We start from the raw sequence: 26,571 nt of genomic DNA on the forward strand, positions 1-26,571 counted from the left end.
CAAGGAACAGAACTAGAAAGGCGCGAGTGCACATCGTTTGTTCCGTAAGTTTCAGACGGCGCAAGTTTGAAATTATGGCTGAAAACACCTTCCCTATCTATCCTGCGGAGGCCATAATAAACTTTTACCGTACTGAAGTTCTCACTGGACAAGAGGCGAAACACTTCACCAAGGCTGATCTGACTCCCTTCCCCAAGGTAACATCGTTTACAATTGTCCCCCTGATATTTCAGCGTTTGACACGAGTTGTAACCATAACCTAAATAGTAAACGTTTCAAATCTTCATTACTTCTGAGATCGTAAAATGGCTTCCTTGAAACTGGAAACATGAAAATGAATGGTTATGAATTAATTGAACAGCGCCGACCTCGTATGAGGCTCTCTGGAGTGTCTCGGTATTTTTTTTTTAATGAAAATTGTGTTCAATAAATTCTCCCCCAAACACAAACTAAACATACTAATCATCTTGTGCTGTTGAAGTTTACAAATCTAACCCCCCTCCCCCTTTTTTTTCCTCTCATATTGGCATATTTCTCGTAATCCGGTGTCCTTAATTTCTGAACTATCTGCCATCGAAGTAATTGAATTACAATTACAACAATTTTCTTCGGGATAAATAAAGTTGTTCTCATCTCTCTCTCTCAATTTTATTGAGGCAATGTGTGTCCTCATCAGTTAATTTCAGTCGTTGTTACAATAGTTTATGTTGGCATGTCGCTCTTGCGTGGCTTTTTTCATCAAATTCATATTTTGGTTTTTTTTTTAGCAATGCTAATGTTACGAATAGCCTTGGTGTCAACGCCCTGATGGGGGACACTACAGCAAAGGCTCATTGGAGTGTTTCTTATCACTGAAATGTTCAAGTTCTACCGACGTTCTGACCATGTTTTAAATGCAATATTGAGGTGTAGGATCTGTCCGTGCGACCTGGACTGGTTCAAAGTCGAGTTTAAGCAACTTGTACTTGATCGCTACGACAGACTGATAATTTATTTGGTCTACATATATATATATGTATACACATGTAAATATATTCAACCACCAGCCCATTTGATGGAAGAGAGACGTCAAATTATATTTTAGAGTGTGTGTATATATATATTATACTATACTATATATTCTATACTCTGAATCTTCTCGATTAGCTATACGTCAGCTTGACAGAATGGTCTGTTTATATTAAGCTATCCCCTGAGGCAATCAATTTCAGCTCATATTTGACATAAACAAGGAGTATACTGTAAACTGATTTTGCACCTCATCAAACTTGTTAGCAGGTTCTTAAAATTCAGTGTGAGAATTTGCAAATCTGATATTTAGTTAAAAGCATTAGTTGTTGTGGCACATTTCTTTTAATTCGTTTAGAAAAACTTCCAATAGTCAACAGTATTTCTATTGCTACTCCTCAAAAGATATATTCCTAAAAGTGTAACTGAAAAATGACTACAGGTAATACATACAGTGCTCAATTCCAAAGAATTAAAAAAAATATTAAAAGACTGAAATGCTGTTTTAAGTCGAGTTCACTTTTACACAATCTTCTTGTTCTTGCAGCCAGAAGCGGTGCAAACTTTATACATGAGGGTGTTGCATCTCTTGCATCGCTTCAGACCTGAATGTCATTCCATGGTAAGTGAGCCAGATTAACCCGTAAACCAAATTGTACCCCTCTACTCATGAAGGAAAAACCCACGATGGTCACCGAAATAACTTGAAACTGACAAAAGTAATAATAAATAAATAATGGGATTGAGTCAGTGAGAATGAGAACTAGCCAATTAACAGGCCTGGACAAAAAGGCAGGTACCCCTACAAAAGATTGAAAATAATTGGACCATAGGGACATGTTTAACCCTGTTAATCCCAACCCATTATTTAATTGACAGAAAATTCAAATTCTTTGAACCCAGAGCCTTTATTGGTCTTTCTAAACATACAAAACATTATGTTTTTCAAATATCAATTTCCATATTTGACTTTCAATTTGTATCATATTTGGTACATCGGGTAACAATGTTAAAAGATTCTTTTTCTTGTCACTTTAATTCCCATCCTTAATCCTCTTCAGAGCATCTTCAACACTGCATTTTTTTGCCATCTAAAAACACACATGGTCACAAGAAAAATCAGATTATTGTTCATTTTTTCCTGGACTTTGGTCAGTTTGGTCACGCAAAAGAAAGTTTCTTGCAATAGTACCATCACAGCACCCAACCAGTTTTTCTAATTCTTTGCTCGAAATGTACCAAATTATGTAATTTAAACATTCAATTACTTTCATTGAAAAATAGAAAAAAATATGTTGCTTGATGTGATGTATAATGCATGAAATACAATAAAATGACAATTGACTGATTTAGAGTTATATGACCTTATATACCTGCTGTATCAGGTTTGATAAGTCATTTTTAACATGGTTTTGATAAAACATGTACCATGAAATATTGAGTAATTTCACATTGCATCAACCCAGTAACTGTTCCTATTGATGTTTTACAAAAATTTGAATGTTTTCCTCACCATAACTTTTTCAGAATTGACAAAGTTCTTTAAAAAAACACCTCTGTCTCATTCCTTTGTGTTGGCGATCTTATAGCATCACTGGAAACCCCTCTGGTGAGCAAATGACTGCCCATTGGTGGATTTTCCGTGCACTGCATGTACCTAATTGTATACATCAGATTTTTTAGGGAAAAAATTGTCACACTGCTCATGTCGAGGGCTCAAAAACTCATGTATCACATATGATATGTGTGGCGTTGTAGGGTTAACTAAGGTGTGTCCTATAAGTAGCATCACAGGTGTCTTCAAACTTGTAGTCAGTCCTTTTTAAAGGGTGACAAGTACAGTAGTCACTGTGCTGATTATGGACATGGTGTGTAGTATACTGAACGTGGACCACAGAAAGGGAAGAAGGGAGTTATCTCAGGAGATTAGAAAGAAAATGATAGATAAGCATGTCAAAAGAAAAGGCCATAAGAACATCTCTAAGCAGCTCGATGTTCCTGTGAACACAGTGAACACAACCGGTGAACATATTATTGAGAAGTTTAAGTTCCATTGAACTGTAAACCAACCTCGCTGGATGTGGCCGCAAGAGGAACATTGATGACCAATTGAAGAGACAGATAATACCAAGGGTAACCAAACAGTCCCGAAACAACCCCAAAGAAATTAAAGGTGAACTCCAAGGTCAAAGCACATCAATGTCAGAATGCATTGTCCATTGCTGTTTTGAGCCAAAATGGATGACCAAGGAGGACACCACTATTAAAGGTGAATGACAAAAACATGAGACTGGAATCTACCACAATGCATATTAACAAGCCACACTTTTTGGGCAATGTCAGATGGACAGATGAGACAAAACTTAAGCTTTCAGGTCTGTCCACAGACGAAATACTAAGCATATGAAAATCAAAACACACTGTTCCTAGTTTGAAACATGGAGGAGGCCTGGTTATGTTCTGAGACTGATCCCCCCCCATTTCCCCCAAGGTTCCACTTTTGGAGAACCTTCAGTATCCATTGTATCATGAGGGAGTGGCCGCTATCATCAGCGTCTACCTGCGTATGTGAGTCTGTCTCCTGAATACTATAAAATGATACAAAAACTCAACATTCAGACCTACAGTGTACATACTTTTGGTGTATTGTCTTCTCAGGCGGCAGTTTTTACCAATGTGCTTTGTGTATGACTTCTCACTGAATGACCTCCTTGCACCAAGTGAGTTAAAGTTTTTTAAAAAGTACTTCTTTGCAAAATTGTATGTGTATCCTGTAACCAGCTCAGACTGTTCCTCATTCTTTTTAGAAAAGCAGAAAACACTTAGTGTTTTAAGCGCTATCATGAACTTTCTCAACTTCAGAAAGCAAAGGATGGATGTGATCCTGAAGAAACAGTCCAAATTTGTAAGTGATGTTGGATATGACATCTGGTTTGTATATGTGTTATCAGTGTCCATTCAGTTTGATTTATATCAAAAAACATAGTTTTCTTGCTATGTACTAAACACAAACCCTACCCACAACTGTTTTTTTTTGTGTGTGTGTGTGTAGCCACAGACTTCATGTACTAATGGAGTTCATCAATATGTTGTGTACGTCTTGTTCCAAGCATATGTCATGATGTACAAAAATCACGTTTGGATTTGCGCTTAGTGACACGCAAATATTAGCAGCTTTTAGCTTTTAAATTCCACTATTGAAAGAGTAAGAATCTTTGTCCTATTGTAAGTGTTCCTTTTGTTGCCAGAGAACTGACTTGGACCAGCTGCAGGCATACACAAAAGAAAATCAGGAGGCAGAGAGGAAGATTGAGATGCTTACGTAAGTCATGGATTGAAGCTGTAAGATGGTAACATTATCTGTATCTACTGTAGTTATATACTCGAGCAAGCTGCAGATCAAAGCCTTGCACTGATTTACTGATACTGTTTCCGCTGGTCAAAAAATATCAATGAAATCAGGTTTAATCACTGTTCCCTCCCCATGACATGACTGCACCATTATCAGTATTTATCAGCTCCACCTCTGCTCAGCAACAAGGGAAACATCATTGCAGCAAAGCACATTTATGGCCTTTTTAAAGTGGCCAGCTTGTCTTCCGCACTTTTGTTTTTCTTTTTTCATCTCTATTCAAGCAGTGAGAGACAAATGACGTTTAAAAGGAAGCAAAACTAAGAATGTTACCAACACATATACTGACTCACAATGATCTGAGTGGGATGACTGAGTAGTTATGACCACTTATATTATCATTATCCCAACACTTGTCTGGGGTCGTGTCATAGCAGCTGACTGTGTCTGTCAATTCAGGTGTTCCTCTCCATAGCAACTTACTGAAGCTCTGGGGGGTTGCAATTGCTTTTCCTGGGCAAGGAATATATATATTTCCCTCAGTTTTCTGAGCCTCCAACTTATATAAGGTGAAGATCCCTCAGGATGAGTGTGCCACCCTACGGAGACCTCATTCGTTGGCTTGGGTCCAAAAGTTCTTAACCATAAGTGAGAAGTAATTGGATAGGAAAATTGGAAATAAAAAGCTTTATGGCTTGGTTCCTTTGTCATCTCAACAGACTGTGGCTACTTGCTCAACAATAAGGTGAAAATTTAAGAAGAAACGGATGACTTTTGCAATGTGTATTAATCTAACTAAATTCAACAGAATAAACAACAATGCAAGGCCAGCAATACTGGCTCAAATTGTTTTTGTCCACCTTGTTCAGGACAATACCCCCTGAGCAGCAAGCTGAGGCTGATGAGCTGGCAGCAGCCCTTTCTGAGTTGCATGCCACCACCATGAATGAGTACCAGGAAGTGGTAAGAGCTGAATGAACAATATGTCGCTTGTACTGTTTCTGTGCTTTTTCCTGAGGGGAAATATCTGTCTTCATTCAGAATGCAAAAAAAGATCACATTGCTGAGTGGAAAACCAAGATTGCAGAGAAAACTCAGAAACTGGTAAGACAATGAAATGATCTATTATTATAGGACCCTGGTTCAATTCTGACAGGGTACCTTTCTTGTGAGGAGTTTGTGTGTTATCGCAATGTCTGCATGCTCCAGCAGTCCAAAAATATACAGCAGGTTATTTGGAAAAATTGGGGAAAATTGCCCAGATGTGCAAATGAGAGAATGAATGGTTGTCTGTTTATTATGTGGGCCTGGAATTAACTGGTGACCAGTACAGGATGTACCCTGCTTTTCATCCAATGGCAGGTGGAATTGTCTCCAGCATCCCCTATAAGGCTGACTACGATAAGCGGTAGACAATGGATAGATATATTTACCAGTGTATTGATAAATGTGTATACAGGACCGTCTCAGAAAATTTGAATATTGTGATAAAGTTCTTTATCTTCTGTAATGCAATTAAACAAAAATTGATATTCTAATATTTTGAGATAGGATTTTTGAGTTTTCTTAAGATGTAAGTCATAATCAGCAATATCAAAATAATAAAAGGCTTACAATATTTCAGTTGATTTGTAATGAATCCAGAATGTATGACATTTTTGTTTTTGTAATTGCATCACAGAAGATAAAGAACTTTATCACAATATTCTAATTTTCTGACAGTCCTTTATGTATGTTTACACAAATACACTCACCCAAACATGTATGTATGTATTTATTTATTTGTTTGTTTGTTTCAGGCCCATGTGAAGATGGACCTTAGCAACCTCAAGGAACAAATAAGCAAACTCAAGTCTCAGATTGTTGAGTCTCCTGAAGAGCTTAAGACCCAAATGGAGAAAATGAGAGAGACTATAAAGACCAAAAAGATCTCAATTGTGAGTTGTTGTTTTTTTTAAGATTTTAGCATCACACTGTAATGCTACCAATTTTGGAGATCATTTGTCTGATGGATCTTTGATGGCTCTTTCAGAAAGAGATTGACGAGCGCACAGTAGAACTGCAGAATATGGTGAACAGCATAACCCACACTGAGACTGAGATCCAGCAGATGTACAACCTGCTACAGGACCTGGAGAGCAGCATGAACAACAACAAGCAGCAGCAAGATGAGGTATGAACTAATGCTTGGGATCCAGATTGATCTATGCCAGGGCTGTCAAGCTCGAATACACATTGGGCCAAAATTTTAAAACCGGTACAGACCGTGGGCCGGAGTGGTTCAATGTTTATGAAAACCTTATTTCTCGTCGGGTGTTGTATCAGTGGAGGAATGTGATTTCTCCTTTAAAACACAAATATGTGCAAAATACTAACTCAACTTTTAATGTCGTTAGGGTCAAAGAGAAATGCAAGTGCTGATATAGACATGACGCTCCAGGTCCTTAAAAAAATGATGAGAAAGAGGTTCCAACACGTTGATATGTGTCAAACATTTGTCAGGCGGTTGATACATTGGGATGAGAATGGGCTGCGAAAAGCAGCTTTACCTGAGTAATTCCTGGCGCATTTTCTCCCGGATCCTGCTCACCAGTCCACTCTTTTGACCGCACATCGTGTGTGCCCCATCTGCTGTCAGAGCTGCAAGTTTATTCCACGGCAGGCCCATTTAATTTTCGCATCCTCATACCACTTGAGATAAACTTTCCAGTAATTGTGCCATGTATTGATCTTAACCCTTAAAAGTTCATCTGTTCCGCACAGATCAGAGTACACTCCACAGATAAAATTGACAGCTGCTCATAATCAGAACTTTCGCTGCTCTCTCCACAAACATATACTCTGCCTCCCACCTGTCTTGAAACCCCCAGTCTGCCTTTCGTTTAGCCATTTTGGGGCAGAGGTCAACTGTCTGTTACCCAACAGATTACTCAGCAAGGCCAGCTGATGAGCAGGTGGGGCTCATGCTTGCTGGGACTTGATTGACATGCCATAGCACTCATGGTGCATTATGGGACTTTTAATATTAATGATGCTTGCAGCATATCAGCCGGCCAGCTCAATTAGTAATTAAATATCATCAAAGATAATCCCATCGTGGGCCGGGTTTGGCCCGCGGGCCTTGAATCTGGAACACATACTCTATGCCTGAAAGATGCATTATGGTAATTCAAAAGGCATATCCCAAGTGTCACAATTAGATTGACATGATCCACTCATGCTGTCATGTTAAACTGCCGCCATCAAAGCCTTTTATTCCTGTTTATGACCAAAAGTACCTACATATTCATATTATAATAAATACTGCTCTGTAGTAGTTGTAACTGAGTACTTGTTATTAATGATCAGCACATTATGATTGATTAATGGATCTCTTGAACCTTCCTTAAACCCTTGTGAGCAAGCAAGAGGTTGCTTGTTTATCAAAGCAGTGATGCTGTTGTTATTGACCTGGTAGTTGGTGCTCATCAAGAGAGAAAATAGTACCAATGAAATTAAACAGATATTTAAAAAGTAAGTCAAATTGTTTGATTTGGGATTTTTAATATGCAGTCTTGCTGTGAACCTGATGATTGTTGTTTTTTAGGAGCTGGATATAATGTGAGACAGACTGTTCGTACACAAAGTACTTTTTTAAAGAGGGTTGGCTTTTGAGTTGCTGGAATTCTTTTTCTTTCCCCCAGGTATGATAAGAATAATGGTGATGGGCTACATCTGATGTAAGGTTTGCAATATCAGTCTAGTGTAAAGGAGTAAATCACTTTTGTGGCTTTAGCACCAAGAGTTGCTGGTTCAGTTTGAGAAGAAGCAGAAGGACCTGAGGAACATTTGCAGTGAGGAAGGTCAGCTGAAGAGAGCACTGGCCATGAAGCTGGACAAGGAATCCAAGCAGAACATCCGACGGCAGAAGATGCGTGAGATGAAAGACCAGCATATTGAAGATGTCTTAGGGTATTCTATTTCATCTTTATTTGCAAGAACTTTTGCTGTTCTGAAAAATGAATTTTACCAAGATTCAAGAAACCTTATCAAGAGTTCTAAAACCTAGAAATGTAAACCAGTTTTTAAATTTAAAATAAGCAGAAAATTACTGACATAAAGGGGGTAACTGTTGTCTGAAAATAATAGAATATTTCTTTCATGTGCTTGAAATGTGGGGTCAATTAAACAAATGTCTGTGAAGTAAAATTGGGTGGACAGTTTCATAGGAAACTGTCAGTAAACTTAAACTGCTGATTTAATCAATCAAATATTCTCAGTGTGTTTGGTTTCATTGTCTACCCAGACACTGCAAAACATTACCTTTTATTGTCAGGAATGAGAAGGCAGTTATGGAGCTTCTGAATATACATATTGGCAAATTTATTTTGACTGGGCTTTAAGTGTATGATTACTGCCACGCTGGAAATATGAGAAGTGATGTGACAAGTTAAACATGTTGACCTGTACTGCAGGCAATGCAACCAGATCCATCTAAAACGAGAGAAGATGGCTGAAAAAATCCAAGACATCGCCATAGAGACTCAGCAGCTAAAAGCCAAGATCCAGAGCCTTCAGAATGTCTGTAGCAAAGAGACAGAGAGAGCTCAGGTATGCCCTTGAGTGGAAACTCAGACATCTAATTTGTTTGGTGACGCCTCTCACATTGTGGTCACTATTTCTAGGCACTCTATGACTCCCTGTCAGCATCCCTGGATGAGCTACACATGAGGACTGAGACCCAGATCTTGGACTTAAAGCAAGAAATCTACAGGATGTCTGCAGACTGAGATTCTGCCACCATATTAATGTTTTTCCTGTTTTTGTATTTTTTGGGCTATATTGGCTAGTATTTTGAGTAAATATTTACTGTTCTCTTTTTTTTTCTAATTTACACAATTTTTCTCCAGAATCAATTAAAACACTCTGATTTCCGAAAAAGCATTTGCATGTTATGTCATACTCCTGTGTGTACTGCTCGCCATCATTAAAAAAATTAACCCTTATTTTAGAAAAAAAAAAACATACCTGAAGATTTAAAAAAAAACAAAAAAAACTTGAAAAATGAAAAAAAAATGACCAACCACTGAATTACTCACAGCCTTGTATCTCACTCCGTTTTGCATTTTTTTGGATTGTTTCTTTTAAACAATTACAAGTAATTTCCTAGAAGGACATGTCAAGCCAGTGGGCCCAATGCTTTCTTGTTCATGCGTCATCTAACCATCCAACTACGGCATGTATTTTTTAATGCTCAATAACACAGTCCCTTGTTTATATTCATCCCATACCCTTTTCAGCACACTGTATCCCAGTAGAACACAAAGATAAACAGCATTATTTGTGAGGAATGAACAAGGCTTTTTTTAAGATATGTCCAGTTCAGTGGAGGTTGAAAATGCGGGTAAGAAATTCCCTTTTCAAACCAAGGTTGTTATTGTGCTCCATTTGACATTTTCCCCCTTAGGTCTGATGAGGGTTTACTTGACTTCCTCAGCACTTCCAGTTCAGTCTTGTGATCTTTAGCCTGAGACTTCAATTCATTCAGTTCCTTCCTGAGAGCATTGACTTCGCTGTGCAGTGCCCAGTTCTCCTGCATTCAACAGATTCAAATTGCATTTCCAATGTACTTTTCATGTATTTTAATTTTTTAAAATTTTTATTAGAAAAAACGAATTATTAAAATGAAATATTATTAATATGGTACATGTGTTAAAAAAATCAACTTAAATGAAACCTATTCAAATTTATATCAAAATATAATAAAATAATTCAATCAAAAATGGCCTACCCTTAAACAACGTCAACAAAAATTTCATAATGATCATTTACAGATAAAGAAAGAAAGAAGTCGTTCTCCTGATACTCTGTTACCTTCATGTTCTTGATGTAGATCTTCTCACTTTCTGAATAGGACACAGCTAGCCTTTTCTGAAGACTGGAAATAGTGTTCTCCATGTGCTCACGCTGGCAACGCATTGCCTCCAGAATCTCATCATTGTTGCTCTTCTCCAGCTTAATAAAACACATGCACACACAAACATCAATTCAATGACTACCTTCTGAAGGCAGTAGTGCTCAACATTAGAATTTACTCACTGCCCCCCCATGCTGAATGAAGCGTGTGTGCATGGCCCGCACATTATCCTTCAGCTTCCTGGGATCCTGGATGACGGCAGCACAGTTCTCCAGCTCAGACTTCACCCGAACAAGATGCGTCTCTAGATTTTTCACCTGAGCAAAGACAAATTGAAGTAATATTTCTAGAATAAACCAATTATATACTTTATACACATTTACATGTGATGATAAACATCAAAACGAAACACTGGATTCAGTAGCAACTTTCAAACTAATGCTCACTCTTTGCATCTCCTTATTTAACTCTTTGTCTTTGGTCCTCATCTTCAGCTTAAATTCTGAGACAGCAATCTCCAGATGACTGTTGCTCCTTATCATTTGCACAAGCTCCTCCTCCAGCTGTGGTACAGCAAAAACACACAGATGACCTAAACATGCCCATTGACCCATCACTCTAGGCTAAGCGTGATATTATTCACTGGTTTAACATTTGAGGGGTATCAACTTGTAATAGATACCCTTCTTAGAATATGTCTTACATAGTGTCAGTTTGTTCAGTAAACAGTTATTGAAGCTCTTCTCCTCAGCTCCAAAACACAGTGTCACTAAGGTGACTGACTGTTTTTGAATGAGTGATTTATAACAGCATTGAATTATGAGAATGATGCATTTTGTGCCAGTCCAGGGTGTACCCCACCTCTTGCCCAATGACAGCTGGGATAGGCTCCAGCATCCCCCGCGACCCTGAGTGCAGGATAAGCGGCAGACGATGGATGTATTTGGTAATTTCGTAAAATTTCATTTTGCGATATAACGTAATTTTGTGTTTTCTGAAAACAAACAAAAAAAAACAAACAGTTGAAGTACATGAAATTGTAATTATGGGCTGAGCATGTCAAAATTCTGTCAATCCTAACCCTGAATGTAGGAGGAATGGATGGATTTTGATGTGGTTCTCATCTGATTTGAAAGGTCTTTAAATTGCAAGATGTTGATGCATTTTACCTCCTTACAGATATACAATAATACTAGCATGATCTCAGAAATTATTATGTTAACCAAGCCCAACATGAGTGAGATTCACAATGTTCTGTTTTTGTCTGACTCTTCCTCTTCTAGCCCCTCTGGCTACTACCTGCAGAGGTTGCCACAGCAAAACAACCTTCTTCATCTAACCCTATTTTTTGTATCTTCTTCTCTCACACCAACTAACTTCATGACCTCTTTCACTACATTAATAAATCAACTCTTTGGTCTTCCTCTTAGCAGCGGTCAAGTCCAGAGCAACGGAGAATGTGTACAAGAGGTGAAGAGACGGGTTCAAGCAGGTTGGAATGGGTGGAGAAAAGTGTCAGGGGTATTATGCGATAGAAGACTATCAGCCAGAATGAAAGGAAAGGTGTACAAGACAGTGGTGAGACCAGCGATGCTGTATGGGCTAGAAACAGTTACAATGACGAAAAGACAGGAGGCAGAGGTAGCAGTTGCAGAGCTAGCTGCCTAGCAGTTGCCTCAGTATTCCTGGACATGGTTTGAAATTTTCCCCACTGAAGGATGAATGAAGGCCAATTCTATTCTATTGTATTCTAGTCACTAGCACCTTAGATCACATTAGAGTATGATTTTACTTGATTTTTTCTTACTAGATGTCTAATGCTAATCATATGAGATGATTTATTAATATTTACTGTGTCTTGGGAAGTTGTCGACTACCTACCATGTTTCTGTGTACTTATTTCTTATGCAGACACAAACACACACACACACCTGATGGATTCTCTCCTTTTTCTCATTGATGCTGTCTTGTTGAGGCTTGGCCCGCTTCTTTAACTCATTCAGATCAAAATCGAGAACAAACTTCCACTTCTCAAGTTCCTGGTTCCTCTTCTTCAGTCCAGCTATGGTCCTATCCTTTACATACAGACAGAAACAAGTACGTTACTTGCTTGATGTTACTGTCATCTATCAATGTATGTCTGGTCTGTGTAAAATGAGATGTAATAATTTTGATAAAAAAAAGTAAATCCTTCAAATAAAATAAGCATCAATATTTGAAATAAGTAGGAAACGGTCATGTTATCTGACCTTGTCCTGATGGCTCTTCTCATGTCCAGAGATCTGTCTCTTCAGGTCCTCAATGTCACTCTCCAAGGAGCGTATCAGGGCTAATAATTTGTGTCGCTCTTGGTTTAACTGTGTTATGTCTGACCCCCTGTCATCAAGCTGCTTCTGCAGGCCGTAGATCTTGCCATTGTAGGAAGAGAAAATGTAAAGAGGGTAGGTTTTGACACCCAACAACACAGAGAGACAGGAGCTTTGCTCACCTTTTGTGTCATGATATTAGTTTCTCCCTTCAGATTTGCATTGGTCTGTTTCTCTGTATGGAGTTTTTTTTCATAATTGATTTGGATTCTGTGGATCTTCCTCTCCTCATCCTCCTCTGCTTGCTTTATCAGCTCTTGAAACTCACACACTTGCTGATGTGCATCCTTCCAGCTCTGCATGTAATTAAAGCAGGGCAAAAACAAAAGACTTCACCCTCTACAACAAATCCATCATCAGATTCAAAAGGCTTGTTTAAAAATAATCACTGAAATTAAAGCTCTTATCACAGATAGTCAGCAGTTACATTAATCAAAATCATGCCTGTGTAAGTTGAATTTAAAATCTTCTTTTCCTTTCGGCTTTTCCCTTCAGGGGTTGCCATACCTGTAGGTCATCGGTACCAATGGCGGTCATTGTAAACCCGGGCCTCGACCAATCCGGTTGATGTGGTCATTATGATTGAGTCGCATGTATGGTTTTGGCAAAAGTTTTACGCCGGGTACCCTTCCTGACACAACCCTCTGCATTTATCCAGGCTTGGGACCGGCTCAGGGAGACACTGGCCCATGACCCCCCTGCACCCCCCCCCCCCCCACCACCACCACCCCCGAGGCCAGCTTGGGGAGACACGGGCGAGTGCCGCCCTGAGACTGCATTGTAAGTTGAATTTAAAATAGAATTGGAAAAAGCCCTGTACAGATCCTGTAAAAAAAATTAAAATTTCAAGCTTTTACTATGAAGCCATGGTTGACTTAATTGAGAAAAAGTTACACTGAAAAAAAATACCATAAATTGATTGTACTGGAGCTTCAATACATGAATAAACTGTACCCTATTAAAGGTCTTATTTATAGATGTTATACATGACATGATCAACATGTCAAAAGTTCAATGTGCCATGTGTTTTCAATTTGTTCTATATATCTATTATATTTATCATTTTGATATTTTTGCAAAATTAATTTTCTAAGAATTGTGTTCTGCTGCATAAATACAGTATGCATAGGAGCCCTTCCTTGGTAAAGAATTATATACGGTATAAATGTGAGAAATTAAAAACAATCTTCGGTACACTTCAGTGACCTCTGAGTCTAAATATGTTCTCCGCTTCTCAGCAGACCTGATCCAGCCGATTACTTTTGTCCTCCAATCTGGCCTCGTACTGTTGCGTCAACTGATCAATAAATCGTCTCCTGCTGTCTGCAGCTGCCTTCAGCTGCTCCTTGTAGTCTTCCTGCATTCTCTGACACTGAAGCTGTAGGTCTTGGTATCTTTCATACTCTTCAGTCAGCTTCTTCTTTTGGCTCACCTCTGGGTGAACGGTGGGAAGGACAGACAGACAGACAGACAGACAGACAGACAGACAGACAGACAGACAGACAGACACAGACAGACACAGACAGACACAGACAGACACAGACAGACACAGACAGACAGACAGACAGACAGACGGGCTCTTGTTTGGTTGGGCAATACTGACAAATGAAGTTCCAGTCATATCTTACCTAGGGCATTCAGTTGTTTTAAGTGTTGAACTGTGATATCTTTTGAATGTTCCTGGTTCTCGTGTTGTTGGTCTTCCATGTCTTTTCTCATCACCTAAAACCATGACAATATTCAAAGACAATCTCCTCATTCCAAATACTGTAAATAATGCAAACAAAGAAAATTACCCAGCATATCTTTTAAAAACCGACTTTCCCCACTTAATTAAAAAAATACCCAGTATATCTTTTTTAAACCAACTTTCCCCACATAATTAAATAATTTAACATACTCGTTGCCACAAATTACATTACTATTTTTTCCAATAACAGCATAGAAAACTGGAAAAAGCTCCTCCTCTGTGCTTTTGTTTACTCTTCAGCAAGCAATCAACATCCTTAACTTTTGTTTATGTAATACGGTGACCCATCTTTCATTTTCTGATATTTTAGGAAAAATCTGTCCCATATGCTAAAAACAATATGTATAATGAGGATACCTTACTGTCGTAAAATACAATGAACACTTTCAATATGGGCACTTAAATCAAATACAAGATAAATACAAAAAAAACATGCATACACTTTATACATGGCTGTGCTTTTCCTAAGGAAGTCATATCATGAGACACACCTATGACTGTAAGACACCTTTGACCAAGCAGAATAGCATGTTTTTCTGAGGATTTTGCAAATGAGCCTTAATCTTCAATTGGTTGAAGCTGTACCAGTTAAAGGAAAGAGTTATGTCAAGCTATTAAAATATTTTGATTCATTATAAGACAACATGTGTAATACAGGTGCCCCTCCAACTGCCCCATACTCTATTACATTTTAAGGGGTTTATTGAAGTTGTGATATTAGGCAATATAATGTCTAGATAAAGTCTCTATGGGTATAGTGGAGAAAGCTGATATTGATATTTTATTGGTTCTAATACAACATGTTAACCAAGAAGTGAAAAATCTTCTAAAGATCATATTGTTACACAAACTTGAGGTTAAACTTTATCAAATGTTTTCCAAGATGTATTCAACTTAACACCAATACTTGAAATTTGATATAATTTTGATAGAAAAATATTTTAATATTTTTAACTTGAGCTTAAAATGCATCTTTCAATGATGGTGACAATGAAATTCTGGGTCAGTACTTCCAAAGCATCTTCATTGAAGGAGTTTTCATACAAACACATTAACAGTGACAGAATGACACTTTGAATTTTATCATATTTAGATTATCAAAATAAAGTTACAAAATTGTCCAAAATCCCCAACTGTTACTGATATACTCATCTTACCATCTCAGCCTATTAATAGTAACTGATAAAACTGGACTGGTTCTAATGACAGTAGAAAGATCAAAGCCCTGCATTCTGAAAAGTAGACAGGAGACCTGTTGTGTTCTCTCCAGAGCCTCTATCTCTTGGGTAAATTTGTCAGAAAGCTCCCTCATCTTGTCTTGGTAGTGCAGATTTTTCAGACGGAGCTGGTATTCATTCTCCATTTGTAGATCCTCCAGACGCTGCTTCAGCTCCTGGATCGTCTTACTCTGATTCTCACAATGGATCACACACACACACAAACACATATATATAGTCTGAATTGAATGAAAATATATACTGTATATTTATATTCTTGATCTGGGGTGAGAACAGAGACAGGAAAATCTAGAGAAGTGGATATTTTCCCTGAAAAGGAATGAAAGATAGCCACAGCAAAACAGTATACATGTGTGAATGAGAGGGCGATAGATAGGTAGAGATGTGAAATTTAAAGATTCTCTTCGTGGGTGATAAGGATGGATTGAATTGGGTATTAGTTTGGAGGGAAACCACGTGTTTTGGAGATAAAGTCGGAGAAGACAGACTGAGGTGGTTTAGACATGTACAGAGGAAGGATAGAGAATATATCGGTAGAGGGATGCTAACGTTAGAGCTCTCAGGAAGGTGATAAGGAGGAAAACCAACAAGAATAGAAATTGATGGAGTTTAGGAGATAAAGTTAGTTGGTTTGACTGAGGAGAATGAAGAGGATATGGCTGGATTGGGGCAGAGGATTCACTGTGGTAATCCCTGAAGGGAACAGATGAAGGGAAAAGCACAGGATCTTCTTGGGTGATTATGATGATACCTAGGTCCTGGTTGTCATTGGGCAAGATGCATGGTACATCTGGTTGCCAGTCGACCAAAGGGCCACACATAGACACACAGAACCATTTACTCTAATTTACAGGCAATTTAGAGCCCTCAAATAACACAGAAGGAACATGCACACTCCACACAAAAGGCCTGAAAAAGTATCAAATTAGGAACTTTCTTGCTTGGTGTGTAGCGAATACAAAAAAAAATGCAAATTATGTTGAATAAAGGCACCTTCTCTTTCAGGTCCTCTTTTGTGACTAGGACCTCCTCCACATGGATGATTTGCTTCTTGCTCTTGAGCCTTTTGCCGTCCTTGTCTGTTATCTTCCAGATACATAGGCTACTGTCTTCAGAAGCTGTCAGCAGGAATCGATCGTCAAATGTGATTGCCATCTGAGGACAAACAGTTCACCCATTTTATTTTTCTTGAGACAAATAGCACAAACAACCATGAATTTATTGTACGGTGAGTAATGGCTCATTGGACTTTCATCTCGTTTCGGCCCGGGAGTCCTCTGCACACACACACACACACTAGGAGCCATGCCACTTTACTCCTTATCACTCTCTATTACATTGATACTTCTTTAGTAGAGACAGCTATTAACAGCAACTGTACCTGATACTGTCTTTCATTCCACCATGAAACACTGTGATCAGCTGTATCCTATGTTCCCAGACAATGCCTTCCCTGGCAAATGTCTGTGTCAGAAAAAGCATCATCGTCTGAGCCACTCAGAAACTCTGGATTACTGCTGAAATACGAAGGATGTTCGTAGCACAAAATACAGCCTTAAAGTCTGGCTACAAGGATGCACTAAGGATAGCGAGAACCAACTTGAACTGTGCTATTGGGTTAGCAAAGCACACTTACAATCAAAAAATCCAGGACCTTTTCCCCTACTCCACCAAGATGTGGAAAGGAATACAGACTATCACCAACCGCAAAAGAAGCCTCCCTTTCCATGGGTGAAGCGGACACTGACTTCTTCAACGAATTAAACAACTTTTTTGGGATGTCCGGGGCATTAAATCTGCCTGAGCACAGCTGATGTGCGGAAGTCTCTGAGGACGGTGATCACATGAAAAGCCCTGAGCCCTGACAACATAGAATGTGCAGATCAGCTTGCTTGCGTTATGATGGGCAATTTCAATACACCGCTGGACCAAGCCAGCTTGTTTCAAGTCTGAATAATCTCAGTGCCCAAAAAACCCCAGGGCACTTCTATCAACGACTACTCACCAATCGCACTAACTCCCATCAAGATGAGGTGCTTTGAAAGGCTGGTAAAGGAACATATAATCTCAAGATTGCCTTCTACATTTGACCCATTCCAATTTTCCTCCCAGGCAAGCCATTGCACTGAGGACACCATCTCCTCCACTCTAAAACCTGATTCTTGCACACCTATAAGAGAGGGGCAATCATGCGGATGTTGCTCATCCCCTTCAGCTCAGGATTTAACACCATAATCCCACAGCCCCTGGTACAGAAACTGAGACCCTGAGCTTCAGCGCCCCCCTCTGGAATTGGCTACTAGACTTTCTCACCGACTGAGCACAGTCAATGTAGGTTGGACTGGACAGAACATCTCGAGGGATATCTTCTGAGGTCTGCCTCGGGCTGTGTCCTCAGCACTCTGCTGTTCAAATTGATGACTCACAACTGCGTCCCTAGACATGCCACAAACAACATTGTGACTTTGTAGAATACACAACCATGGTCAACCTCATCAGGGACAATGATGACCTGGTCTGCAGAAAGGAGGTAGAGCAGCTGGTTGACTGGTGCAAGGAAAACAGCTGGATAAGACAAAAGAGATCTTTGTTGACTTCAGCAAGAACCAGTCTGGCCACATCCCACTTATAATCAACAGGTGATCTACAGGCCTGTCTCAAGAACAGTGGCTGAGTGGACAGGCGTCCATGAGTCATGCTGGAAATCAGAAATATCTCCAAGGAGGATCTACAGTCCTCAACAGCAAAGCTGGTCTATGGCATACAACCTTGGCTGCTAGGAAATTTTTGCCTGCCATGGTATTGTAGTGTGCTCACTCACACAGCTTGGTTATAGGTTATACAGTAATCTGCTAGTAGGTCAATTCTGCAGAAGCCAGAGTGAGCAATGAGAGTTACAAAATAAGGAATATAAAATCCTGAACATGCTAAGGAACAGCTTCTTCCCTGGAGGAGTGGCCTCTATCATCCTCCACAATTCATGACACCTCTCCTCCTCCTCCTCTTCTTTGAGAGTCAATCCCACTGACAAGTAGACAATAGTAGCTGAAACCATTCTTCCAGCTTCGGAGTTCCTGCTCCAAGTAACCTGATGACTACTCGGACCACTTTACGCCCCCACATGTTCACCATTACTTCTTGAGCTCTTTTTCCCTGAGGTTGCTGTCACTTGACACCTCACTACATCCATTGCCATGGCTGTCTCCTGCTTCTTGTTCACCACAACTATGTTCAGTTGGTTAACCATTTCCATTGCCAGTTTGTCCTTCTGGGACTGTCCCACAGGATCTTAGCCAGGTCATTTTTGATCACCTCAGGAGGAGCCTTCCACCTTGATCCTGGTACTTGTAGCTCCCCATCAGAACAGATGCTCCTTTGTGTGATCTAAGCCAGCTGTTTATGATGATCCATGTTTGCCTTCCCTGCCAGCACCCTGCTAATATGGGGGCATTTTGACAAAGCTTGCACCTGAGCTCTTGTCTGGTTTGGTAGACCCGTGCCTCTATCAAGCTTTTGATCAAGGCTTTCTTTTATGCAGCCATCAATGTTTAAGTGCATTCGTTCAGTTCACACTTTCTAAGTCTGATTTCATGCTGTCTGGTTTCATGGTGTTTCCATTGGTACATGCCATCCAGTGTCCTGTCTGTCCATGGCAGCCCATCTGTCTCCACCTTACTGGGCTTCCATTCAGTAGACTCTTCAGGTCCTGCAACAATCTCTGAAGTGGATAGCTGTTGCTGATCTAAGTGCTGCCTCAAAATGCTCAAAAAAAGAATCTGACCGATGCATTTCAAGGAAGTTATCCATTGGTACACACACATTTGAAAACTCTGTATCAGTGCTGTGTGTTGGAGAACCCATGTCTTTCATTATTAGTAATTTTTAAGTTTAAATGTTACTCAGATCTAATGCAAAAGGCTGATATACTTACCTTTGTAACAGGACCAGAATGGGCCTGGTAAGTGACCCAATCATTCTGAGTAGGTAAAGGATATTTAATGGCCATAACAGTACCGCTGGAGGTTCCAGTGAAGATGACTCTCCCTGAATGAGATACTGCCATGGCAGTGTGAGTCACATCATTAACAGGGACCTCCCTCAGGATCTGTAAATCCAGATTATCCAATTAACATCCAACACTTTAGGTGAATTGTTCTCCAGATGTGAAGTAAGATGTGTTTCATACTACATGGAATCAACTTTGCCAGTTGGTAGAACTCTTCAGCCACCCAGGTCAAGTCATAATTTTTCAGAGGGTAATTATGATTCTACTTCTTGTGGGAGCTGGACTTGATTTTCTTCTTTTGAAGATGTTTCACCTCACATGCGAGAGGTTTCCTCATTTCGGATGGACTATGGGGAGTTTTCAAATATAACCACCAGGGTTGGGGTCTGGTCTAAGTTGCGATAGCTTGTTATGTAAATGGAAGAGTTGTTTTGCAGAAACTAGATCAAAGGGGGCTTAATGTGTTAATTGGGGTGTGGCAGGAAGACAAATGGTTTGAGATAAGATAAGATAAGATGAGATGAGATGAGATGAGATGAGATGAGATGAGATGAGATGAGATGAGATGAGATGAGATAAGATAAGATAAGATAAGGTTTGCCTGGTAGACTCAAACAATTGAAGGAGGAAATTCAAAGGGGCTCATTGTGGATCTTTTTTGTCAGCATTATCAATGAGAGAAAATTTGACTATTAAAAAGAATACTCCTGAATAACTCCAGAATTATTCAAGATTTCTGAGGTGGATTGTTTCTGGAGTCCGACCTGACTGTCTTGGATCTCCTTCAATGTGAGGTCTGTTCCAACTGCCAGGACAGTCCTGCAGTCTGCAGAGTAGTTAATGCCGGTGTAACTGCATGACTTGAGGATGCTCTCAGACACTCGTTTGCCAGTCTGTATGTTCCACTCGTACACTGCTCCATCCATCCCACAGGACACCAACTGACTGTCATCTTGGCTCCACTCAATGCCACGCACCTAGAGACAATGAAATGAACCATATTTAGCTATATGACAATGACTATTGGTATCTAAACAATGGTTATTCACCTTTCCATTGTGCCCCTTCAGATTAAAGATGTTCTCAAAAGAGGTGACAGAGTAGATCTGAATGACATTTCCACTGACAGCTGCAAACAAGTTTCCACCGTTGCTAAATGCGCACTGAGATTATAAAGACAAAGAGTGGGAAAGATTATTTGAAATGATAAATATATCATCATCCATCATATTTGATGGTCCTTACCTCTCTGCAGCTATGAAGGTCAAATTCCTTAAGAGAGTGAATGTCATCCAAGAGCAGAGTCATCAGTTGGAGTTTGTCAGAAAAGCCCACAAGTATGAAGAGGCCATTAGGGTGCAGGGCTACACTGTTAACATTCTCCTGGAACTCTTTACACAGCTCCAATACTCTGGACACATTTCACATGCAGAGCAGAATTGATCCAAGCTGCTTAAACTGTTAACCAGTTTAATCTTCACAAATATATAGTATCAGCACCCAGAAGGTAGTTAACTGCTCATCATTGATGCAGTTGACAAATTTGGTTGACTGAACTTCAACCATTCAAACTATTTTTTTAAATATAAAAACATCTAACATTTTTTTAAACTCTTATTCTCTTGGCAACTGGACTTCATTTCCTTCCCTTGGGGCAGCGAGGTGCAGGCGGTAGAGCAATAGTTTTTGGAATCGAACATTACTGGTTTGATTCTCGGCTCCAAGTGTGTCGAAGTGTTGTTGAGCAAGGCCCCTGGTGTTGGTGGATGGCAGACTACTGCTCATGGTTCATCCATGATGGGTTTATTTCAGAGAACAAATTTCCCAACATGGATTAATAAAGGATAAATCATTATTATTATTATTATAAGATGTTTCACCTCTTGTCCAAGAGGCTTCTTCAGTTTGAATGGACTGTAGGAAGTTTTCTGAATATTAGGAAACTAATGACAGGTGAATCATCTTCAAAGGAACAAAATCAAGTCCAGTTGCCATCAGAAGAAGATTTTGACAAGCATCTAAATTTTACCTGGATGACTGAGAATCCCTACAGAATTAATACATTGACTTATTGATTTTATAGAAAGTATAACTTGAATCAAAACACACAAAAATACACTAATGTACACTAAAAAAGTACACTAATGTGGGTTATGGAGTCAAGCCAAGATAATTATGTCAAAAAATATGATGGTTGTTGATATTTTATTGCTTATATGTTGTTAATTTAGCAAGTTTCAGAGGTGCTACATAATTTTTTGCTCTGATAATGGGAAGTTGTAATGTCTTTGGACATTGAAAATGATTTGATTTATGCCAAATGTTAAGAGCTAGATGGTAGACTACCATTACAAAGAGGAAAAAATGTTAGGTGAAAGGGAATGAAATTCTAATTGTTTCTTTTGATGATCATGTCAGCTTGAATCATTGCTCCTAAATCCAGCCTGGGGATATAAAATATTATGTTTTTTGAGACATTTGCAAGATGAAATGGTAAAGAAAAGCGAGGTCTAAGACCTTGTCCACACTACTGTCAGGGTTTCACACCTGATCCCAATTTGTAATCGGCGCCAGCTGCAGCAGATGCCTCTAATCAAGATCCCTATAAAGGGCAGTGGCACGCTATGCCTGGCGCTGGGGGATTGTGGCTCTCAGACCACTGCAGAGCCCTGCCACAACCGGGCCCAGTCGGCCGGTGTAACCGCTGACCCCTACCTCATTACGACCGGACCCAGTTGGCTGGTGTAAACTCTGGTCCCGTCTGCAACCCGTCCCGTCTGCAACCTTTACCGTCTGCAACCCGTCCCCGCCTGGGGCCTGTCCTGCCTCTGCAACCTGTCCTGGTGAGACCCAGCCCTATGCAACTCTGTCTCGGGGCCAGGGGCTTACCAGCGACACCCTACCTGCCGTTTCAATGCAATAAAGTGCTTTCGATCTAGATTTCTGCTCTGGTGTGGTTCCCTGCCCAAGTCCGCCCAGCGTCTCGTGACAGAATCCCCCAGCCACCATGGATTCGGGGAACCACACCCACCCAGGCCGGCTCCGTGAGGTGCCCATTGGGGGGGGGGGGGTACTGTCAGGGTTTCACACCTGATCCCAATTTGTAATCGGTGCCAGCTGCAGCAGATGCCGCTAATCAAGATCCCTATAAAGGGCAGCAGCACGCTCTGCCTGTCGCCGGGTGATTGTGGCTCTCAGACCACTGCAGAGCCCTGCCACGACTGGACCCCAACCCCGTTAGGACCAGACCCAGTCGGCCGGTGTAACCTCGGACCCCTACCTCGTTACGACCGGACCCAGTCGGCCGGTGTAACCTCTGATCCCGCCTGGGGCCTGTCCTGCCTCTGCAACCCGTCCTGGTGAGACCCAGCCCTGTGCAACTCTGTCTCGCGGCCAGGGGCTTACCAGCGACACCCTACCTGCCGTTTCAACGCAATAAAGTGCTTTCGATCTAGATTTCTGCTCTGTGGTGTGGTTCCCTGCCCAAGTCCGCCCAGCGTCTCGTGACAACTACACAGGGATTTTGGAAGAAGGATATTCTTTCTATTGATTCTAAAAATAATCTTAATCCTTTGTTAAGGTATTAGAAAATCTTCCAACCCACACAATCGTTCAAAAGACACCAACTAGAGGTCCAACTTTGTATCAGTTATATAATGCTGAATGTATAAAATTGTGTTGCGATTTCCTACTCTAAAGTTGGCATACAGAAGAAAATTTTGCAGTGAGAACATTTGCACCTTTTGTTGCGATGAATGACCTTATACAGCTTTTAGCACTAGATTGACAGAAAACAGACAGTAAATGAGAAAAATGTGAAGAAAATGTGGGAATGCAAAAAAATCTTACATATTAACCTCACTTTTTGCGGAACACAAAAAAAATTGTCTTTGGTTGTCTTACTGCCTATGTATGTCTATGAGCTCATGCATTTTGCAAGTGATGTGTTTATTTTAGGTCTCATCACATTATAAGGATGAAAGTCAGTATCATCAATACAGATTCTACAGGAAAAACAGGGAATGCTCTTGCCAAGTTCAAAAAGGGTTGCTGCTCAAATTGAAAACATTCAGGTATGCAGGGGGCAAACTGGTATTACATACCTCATCTGGCCTGGAGTCTAGACCAGCATCTCTTGGGAATTAAGGAACGATGTGACTGGCCTGACATTTCCCATATAGAATAAGTGAATGAAAGGACTGAATACATGAACTAATGTAATATTTTTGAATATCATTTCAAAAGCACCCAGGCTGCAAGGCTCAGTGGGAACAAACCCGCTGGTGAACCCCAGTGGTGAGAGATGCCATCAAAGTGAAGAAGGAGTCCTATCGGGCCTTTCTGGCCTGTGGGACTCCGGAGGCAGCAGACAGGTACCGGCAGGCCAAACGGAATGCTGCTTCGATGGTTGCTGAGGCAAAAACTGGGGCATGGCAGGAGTATGGGGGGACCATGGGGAACAACTTCCAGTGGGCGTCAAGGAGATTCTGGTCTACCATTTGGCGGCTCAGGAGAGAGAAGCAGTGCTCCATCAACACTGTGTAGGGTGGGAGCGGGGTGCTGACCTTAACTTGAGACATTGTCAACCGGTGGCATGTATGCTTCCAGGACCTCCTTAATCCTATTCAAACGCCCTCGAATTTCTGGGGCTTAAGTTGCTGAAGCAGTCAAAAAGCTCTTCAGGAGCGGGGCTCTGGGGGTGGACGAGGTCCACTCTAGGTTCCTCAAGGCTCTAGATGCTGTAGGGGTGTCGTGGTTGACAGGCCTCTGCCGCACTGCATGGATGTCAGGGACAGTGCTGCTAGACTGGTGGAACAGGGTGGGGATCCCCCTTTTAAAATGGGTGATCAGAGGGTGTGCTCCAACTACAGGGGAATCACACTCCTCAGCCTCCCTGGGAAGGTCTATTCAGCGGTACTGGAGAAGAGGGTCCACCGGGTCGTTGAACCTCGGATCCAGGAAGAGTTGTCACGCTGTGCTGGGGCGGACTCGAGCAGGGAACCACACTTCGGGACAGAGATGGGTGGAAAGCGCTTTTATTTGGTTGAAGTGACAGAACGGGTTGCAGACTGGACGGGACGCAGACTGGACGGGACGCAGACAGAACTGCAGAGGCTGGGCCTCAACAGTACGGGTTGCAGACGAGGCGGGCCCCAGGCAGGGTGGCAGACTGAACAGTACGGGATGCAGACAGGACGAGTTGCAGACAGAACGGCAGAGGCTGGGCCTCAACAGTACGGGTTGCGGGAGGGAACAGAGGTCACGCCGGCCGACTGGGCCCGGCCGTGACTCGGGAAGGGAACAGAGGTCACGCCGGCCGACTGGGCCCGGCCGTGACTCGGGAAGGGAACAGAGGTCACGCCGGCCGACTGGGCCCGGCCGTGACTCGGGCCCGGCCGTGACACGTCGGCCAACTGGGCCCGGCCGTGACTCGGGAAGGGAACAGAGGTCACACCTGGGGTCCGGTCGTAGCAGGGGTAAGGTCCGGGTCGTGGCAGGGCCCCACAGTAGTCCGTGAGGACCGCAATCCCCCGGCACCAGGCAGAGAGTGCCGCTGCCCTTTATAGGGATCTTGATTAGCGGCATCTGCTGCAGCTGGCGCAGATTACAACGGGGATCAGCTGTGAACCCTGACAAGAGTGTGGTTTTCGTCGTGGTCTTGGAACAGTGGACCAGCTCTATACCCCCGGCAGGATCCTCGAGGGGGCATGGGAGTTTGCCCAACCAGTCTACATGTGTTTTGTGGATCTGGAGAAGGCAGCCAACTGTGATGCAGACTCTGTAACAGTCTGTTGTGGGGAAGAGGTTTAGAGCCAGAAGGCGAAACTCAATTTACCGGTCGATCTACGTTCCCACCCTCACCAAAGAACGAGATTGTGGATACAAGCGGCAGAAATTAGTTTTCTCTGCAGGGTGTCCAGACTCTCCCTTACAGTTAGGGTGAGAAGTTGAATTGTCTGGGAGGAGGTTGAATTGGGATTGCTGCTCTTCCGCATAGACAGGAGTCAGATGAGGTGGCTCGCGCATCTGGTCAGGATGCCTCCTGGACGCCTCCAAGGGGAGGTATTCCAGGCATTGTCATCTGGGAAGAGGGCACGGGGAAACCCAGGACACCCTGGAGAGACGATGTCTTGAGGCTGGCCTGGGAATGCCTTGGAGTCCCTCCTTAGAGGCTTGACCATATGGCGGGGGAGAGGGAGTCTGGGCCTCACTGCTCCACCTGCTGCTCCCGTGACCCAAACCTTTTTGCAGGAAATCCCTCAATTTGACACATACAGGGGATTTGAAAACGTGTTGGACATTCTTGCAAACAGTCTTCTCAATTTTATCAACTGACACTGTCCTTTGTGCGCAACTGTTGATTTAAATTGCTAAAACTGTAACACCAGGTCGTTAACATGACAAGGTAATAAAGCATGTATGTCTTGACTTAAAAAGTAGCTTGTAAATCTCTTACTTAGTCTCATAGTTCCAGATGCGAACTGAGTGGTCCAAAGAGCAGGTGGCCACAAGAGGCTTCCACAAGCTCACTGACAAGCCTGAGATGGCCTGTGAGTGAAAGGACTGGGACAGGATCTGAAAATGGAGCTGTTCCACCTGGTGAAATACAATATAGTCAAACCAGACAACCCATTATAGCTACATGGACCAATACTGTAATTCCAGAACAAATCAAGCTCCATCACATGAAAGGAAAGGAAAATAGAAAATTAACACAAAAGTGAAATATGTGAAAAGTCATGTAAAACAAGCGGTCTGTGTTGTGTATCTGTACCACCTTTTTGACGTCCACAACAGCCAGGCATACACTATACAGCTGTCCTCGATTTGTGCTGATGGCTAGGGTCTCCTCTGACGGACTAAAGCAAATGGTGCTGATTTCCTGGCCGACCTCTGAACTTGACTCATCGCCAAAATAATCTGCAGGGATCTGACAGATATGGTGAGTTGGTAA

General features: G+C 41.5%; 2 protein-coding genes across 2 annotated transcripts in view; one reads left to right on the top strand and one right to left on the bottom strand.

The window, feature by feature from the left end:
• On the top strand, positions 1 to 9,275 carry nuf2 (UF2 component of NDC80 kinetochore complex). The gene is made up of 13 exons (XM_086168759.1): positions 1 to 197; positions 1,556 to 1,630; positions 3,500 to 3,576; positions 3,667 to 3,728; positions 3,816 to 3,913; positions 4,257 to 4,330; positions 5,230 to 5,323; positions 5,402 to 5,464; positions 6,160 to 6,297; positions 6,393 to 6,533; positions 8,136 to 8,311; positions 8,815 to 8,950; positions 9,025 to 9,275. Exons 1-13 carry the CDS (start codon positions 75 to 77, stop codon positions 9,127 to 9,129), a joined length of 1,362 nt encoding a protein of 453 aa, XP_086024885.1. The 5' UTR covers positions 1 to 74; the 3' UTR covers positions 9,130 to 9,275.
• cfap57 (cilia and flagella associated protein 57) overlaps positions 9,160 to 26,571 on the bottom strand; it is a 25,270-nt gene continuing 7,858 nt past the window's right edge. Inside the window, exons 5-21 of the mRNA XM_086168932.1 lie at positions 26,347 to 26,547; positions 26,074 to 26,231; positions 20,862 to 21,027; positions 20,666 to 20,779; positions 20,381 to 20,593; positions 19,542 to 19,715; positions 16,604 to 16,765; positions 15,625 to 15,780; positions 14,251 to 14,344; positions 13,866 to 14,056; positions 12,745 to 12,918; positions 12,506 to 12,664; positions 12,188 to 12,331; positions 10,703 to 10,819; positions 10,439 to 10,573; positions 10,214 to 10,354; positions 9,160 to 9,932 (exon numbers count right to left, since the gene is read on the bottom strand). Coding sequence (XP_086025058.1) covers positions 9,774 to 9,932; positions 10,214 to 10,354; positions 10,439 to 10,573; positions 10,703 to 10,819; positions 12,188 to 12,331; positions 12,506 to 12,664; positions 12,745 to 12,918; positions 13,866 to 14,056; positions 14,251 to 14,344; positions 15,625 to 15,780; positions 16,604 to 16,765; positions 19,542 to 19,715; positions 20,381 to 20,593; positions 20,666 to 20,779; positions 20,862 to 21,027; positions 26,074 to 26,231; positions 26,347 to 26,547 — 2,658 coding nt within the window. The 3' untranslated portion in view covers positions 9,160 to 9,773. The remainder of the gene's footprint in view (positions 9,933 to 10,213; positions 10,355 to 10,438; positions 10,574 to 10,702; positions 10,820 to 12,187; positions 12,332 to 12,505; positions 12,665 to 12,744; positions 12,919 to 13,865; positions 14,057 to 14,250; positions 14,345 to 15,624; positions 15,781 to 16,603; positions 16,766 to 19,541; positions 19,716 to 20,380; positions 20,594 to 20,665; positions 20,780 to 20,861; positions 21,028 to 26,073; positions 26,232 to 26,346; positions 26,548 to 26,571) is intronic.

This window comes from Fistularia commersonii, chromosome 21 (assembly GCF_037954325.1).
Source record: "Fistularia commersonii isolate RoL2024-O1a breed Wild chromosome 21, RoL_Fcom_v1.0, whole genome shotgun sequence".
Lineage (NCBI taxonomy): Eukaryota > Metazoa > Chordata > Actinopteri > Syngnathiformes > Fistulariidae > Fistularia > Fistularia commersonii.

Coding starts and splice junctions, on each gene's coding strand:
- nuf2 (XM_086168759.1), top strand. CDS start 75: ATGGCTGAAAACACCTTCCCTATCTATCCTGCGGAGGCCATAATAAAC. Junction 3,729..3,815: donor GAATGACCTCCTTGCACCAA/GTGAGTTAAAGT, acceptor CATTCTTTTTAG/AAAAGCAGAAAACACTTAGT. Junction 8,312..8,814: donor CATATTGAAGATGTCTTAGG/GTATTCTATTTC, acceptor CCTGTACTGCAG/GCAATGCAACCAGATCCATC.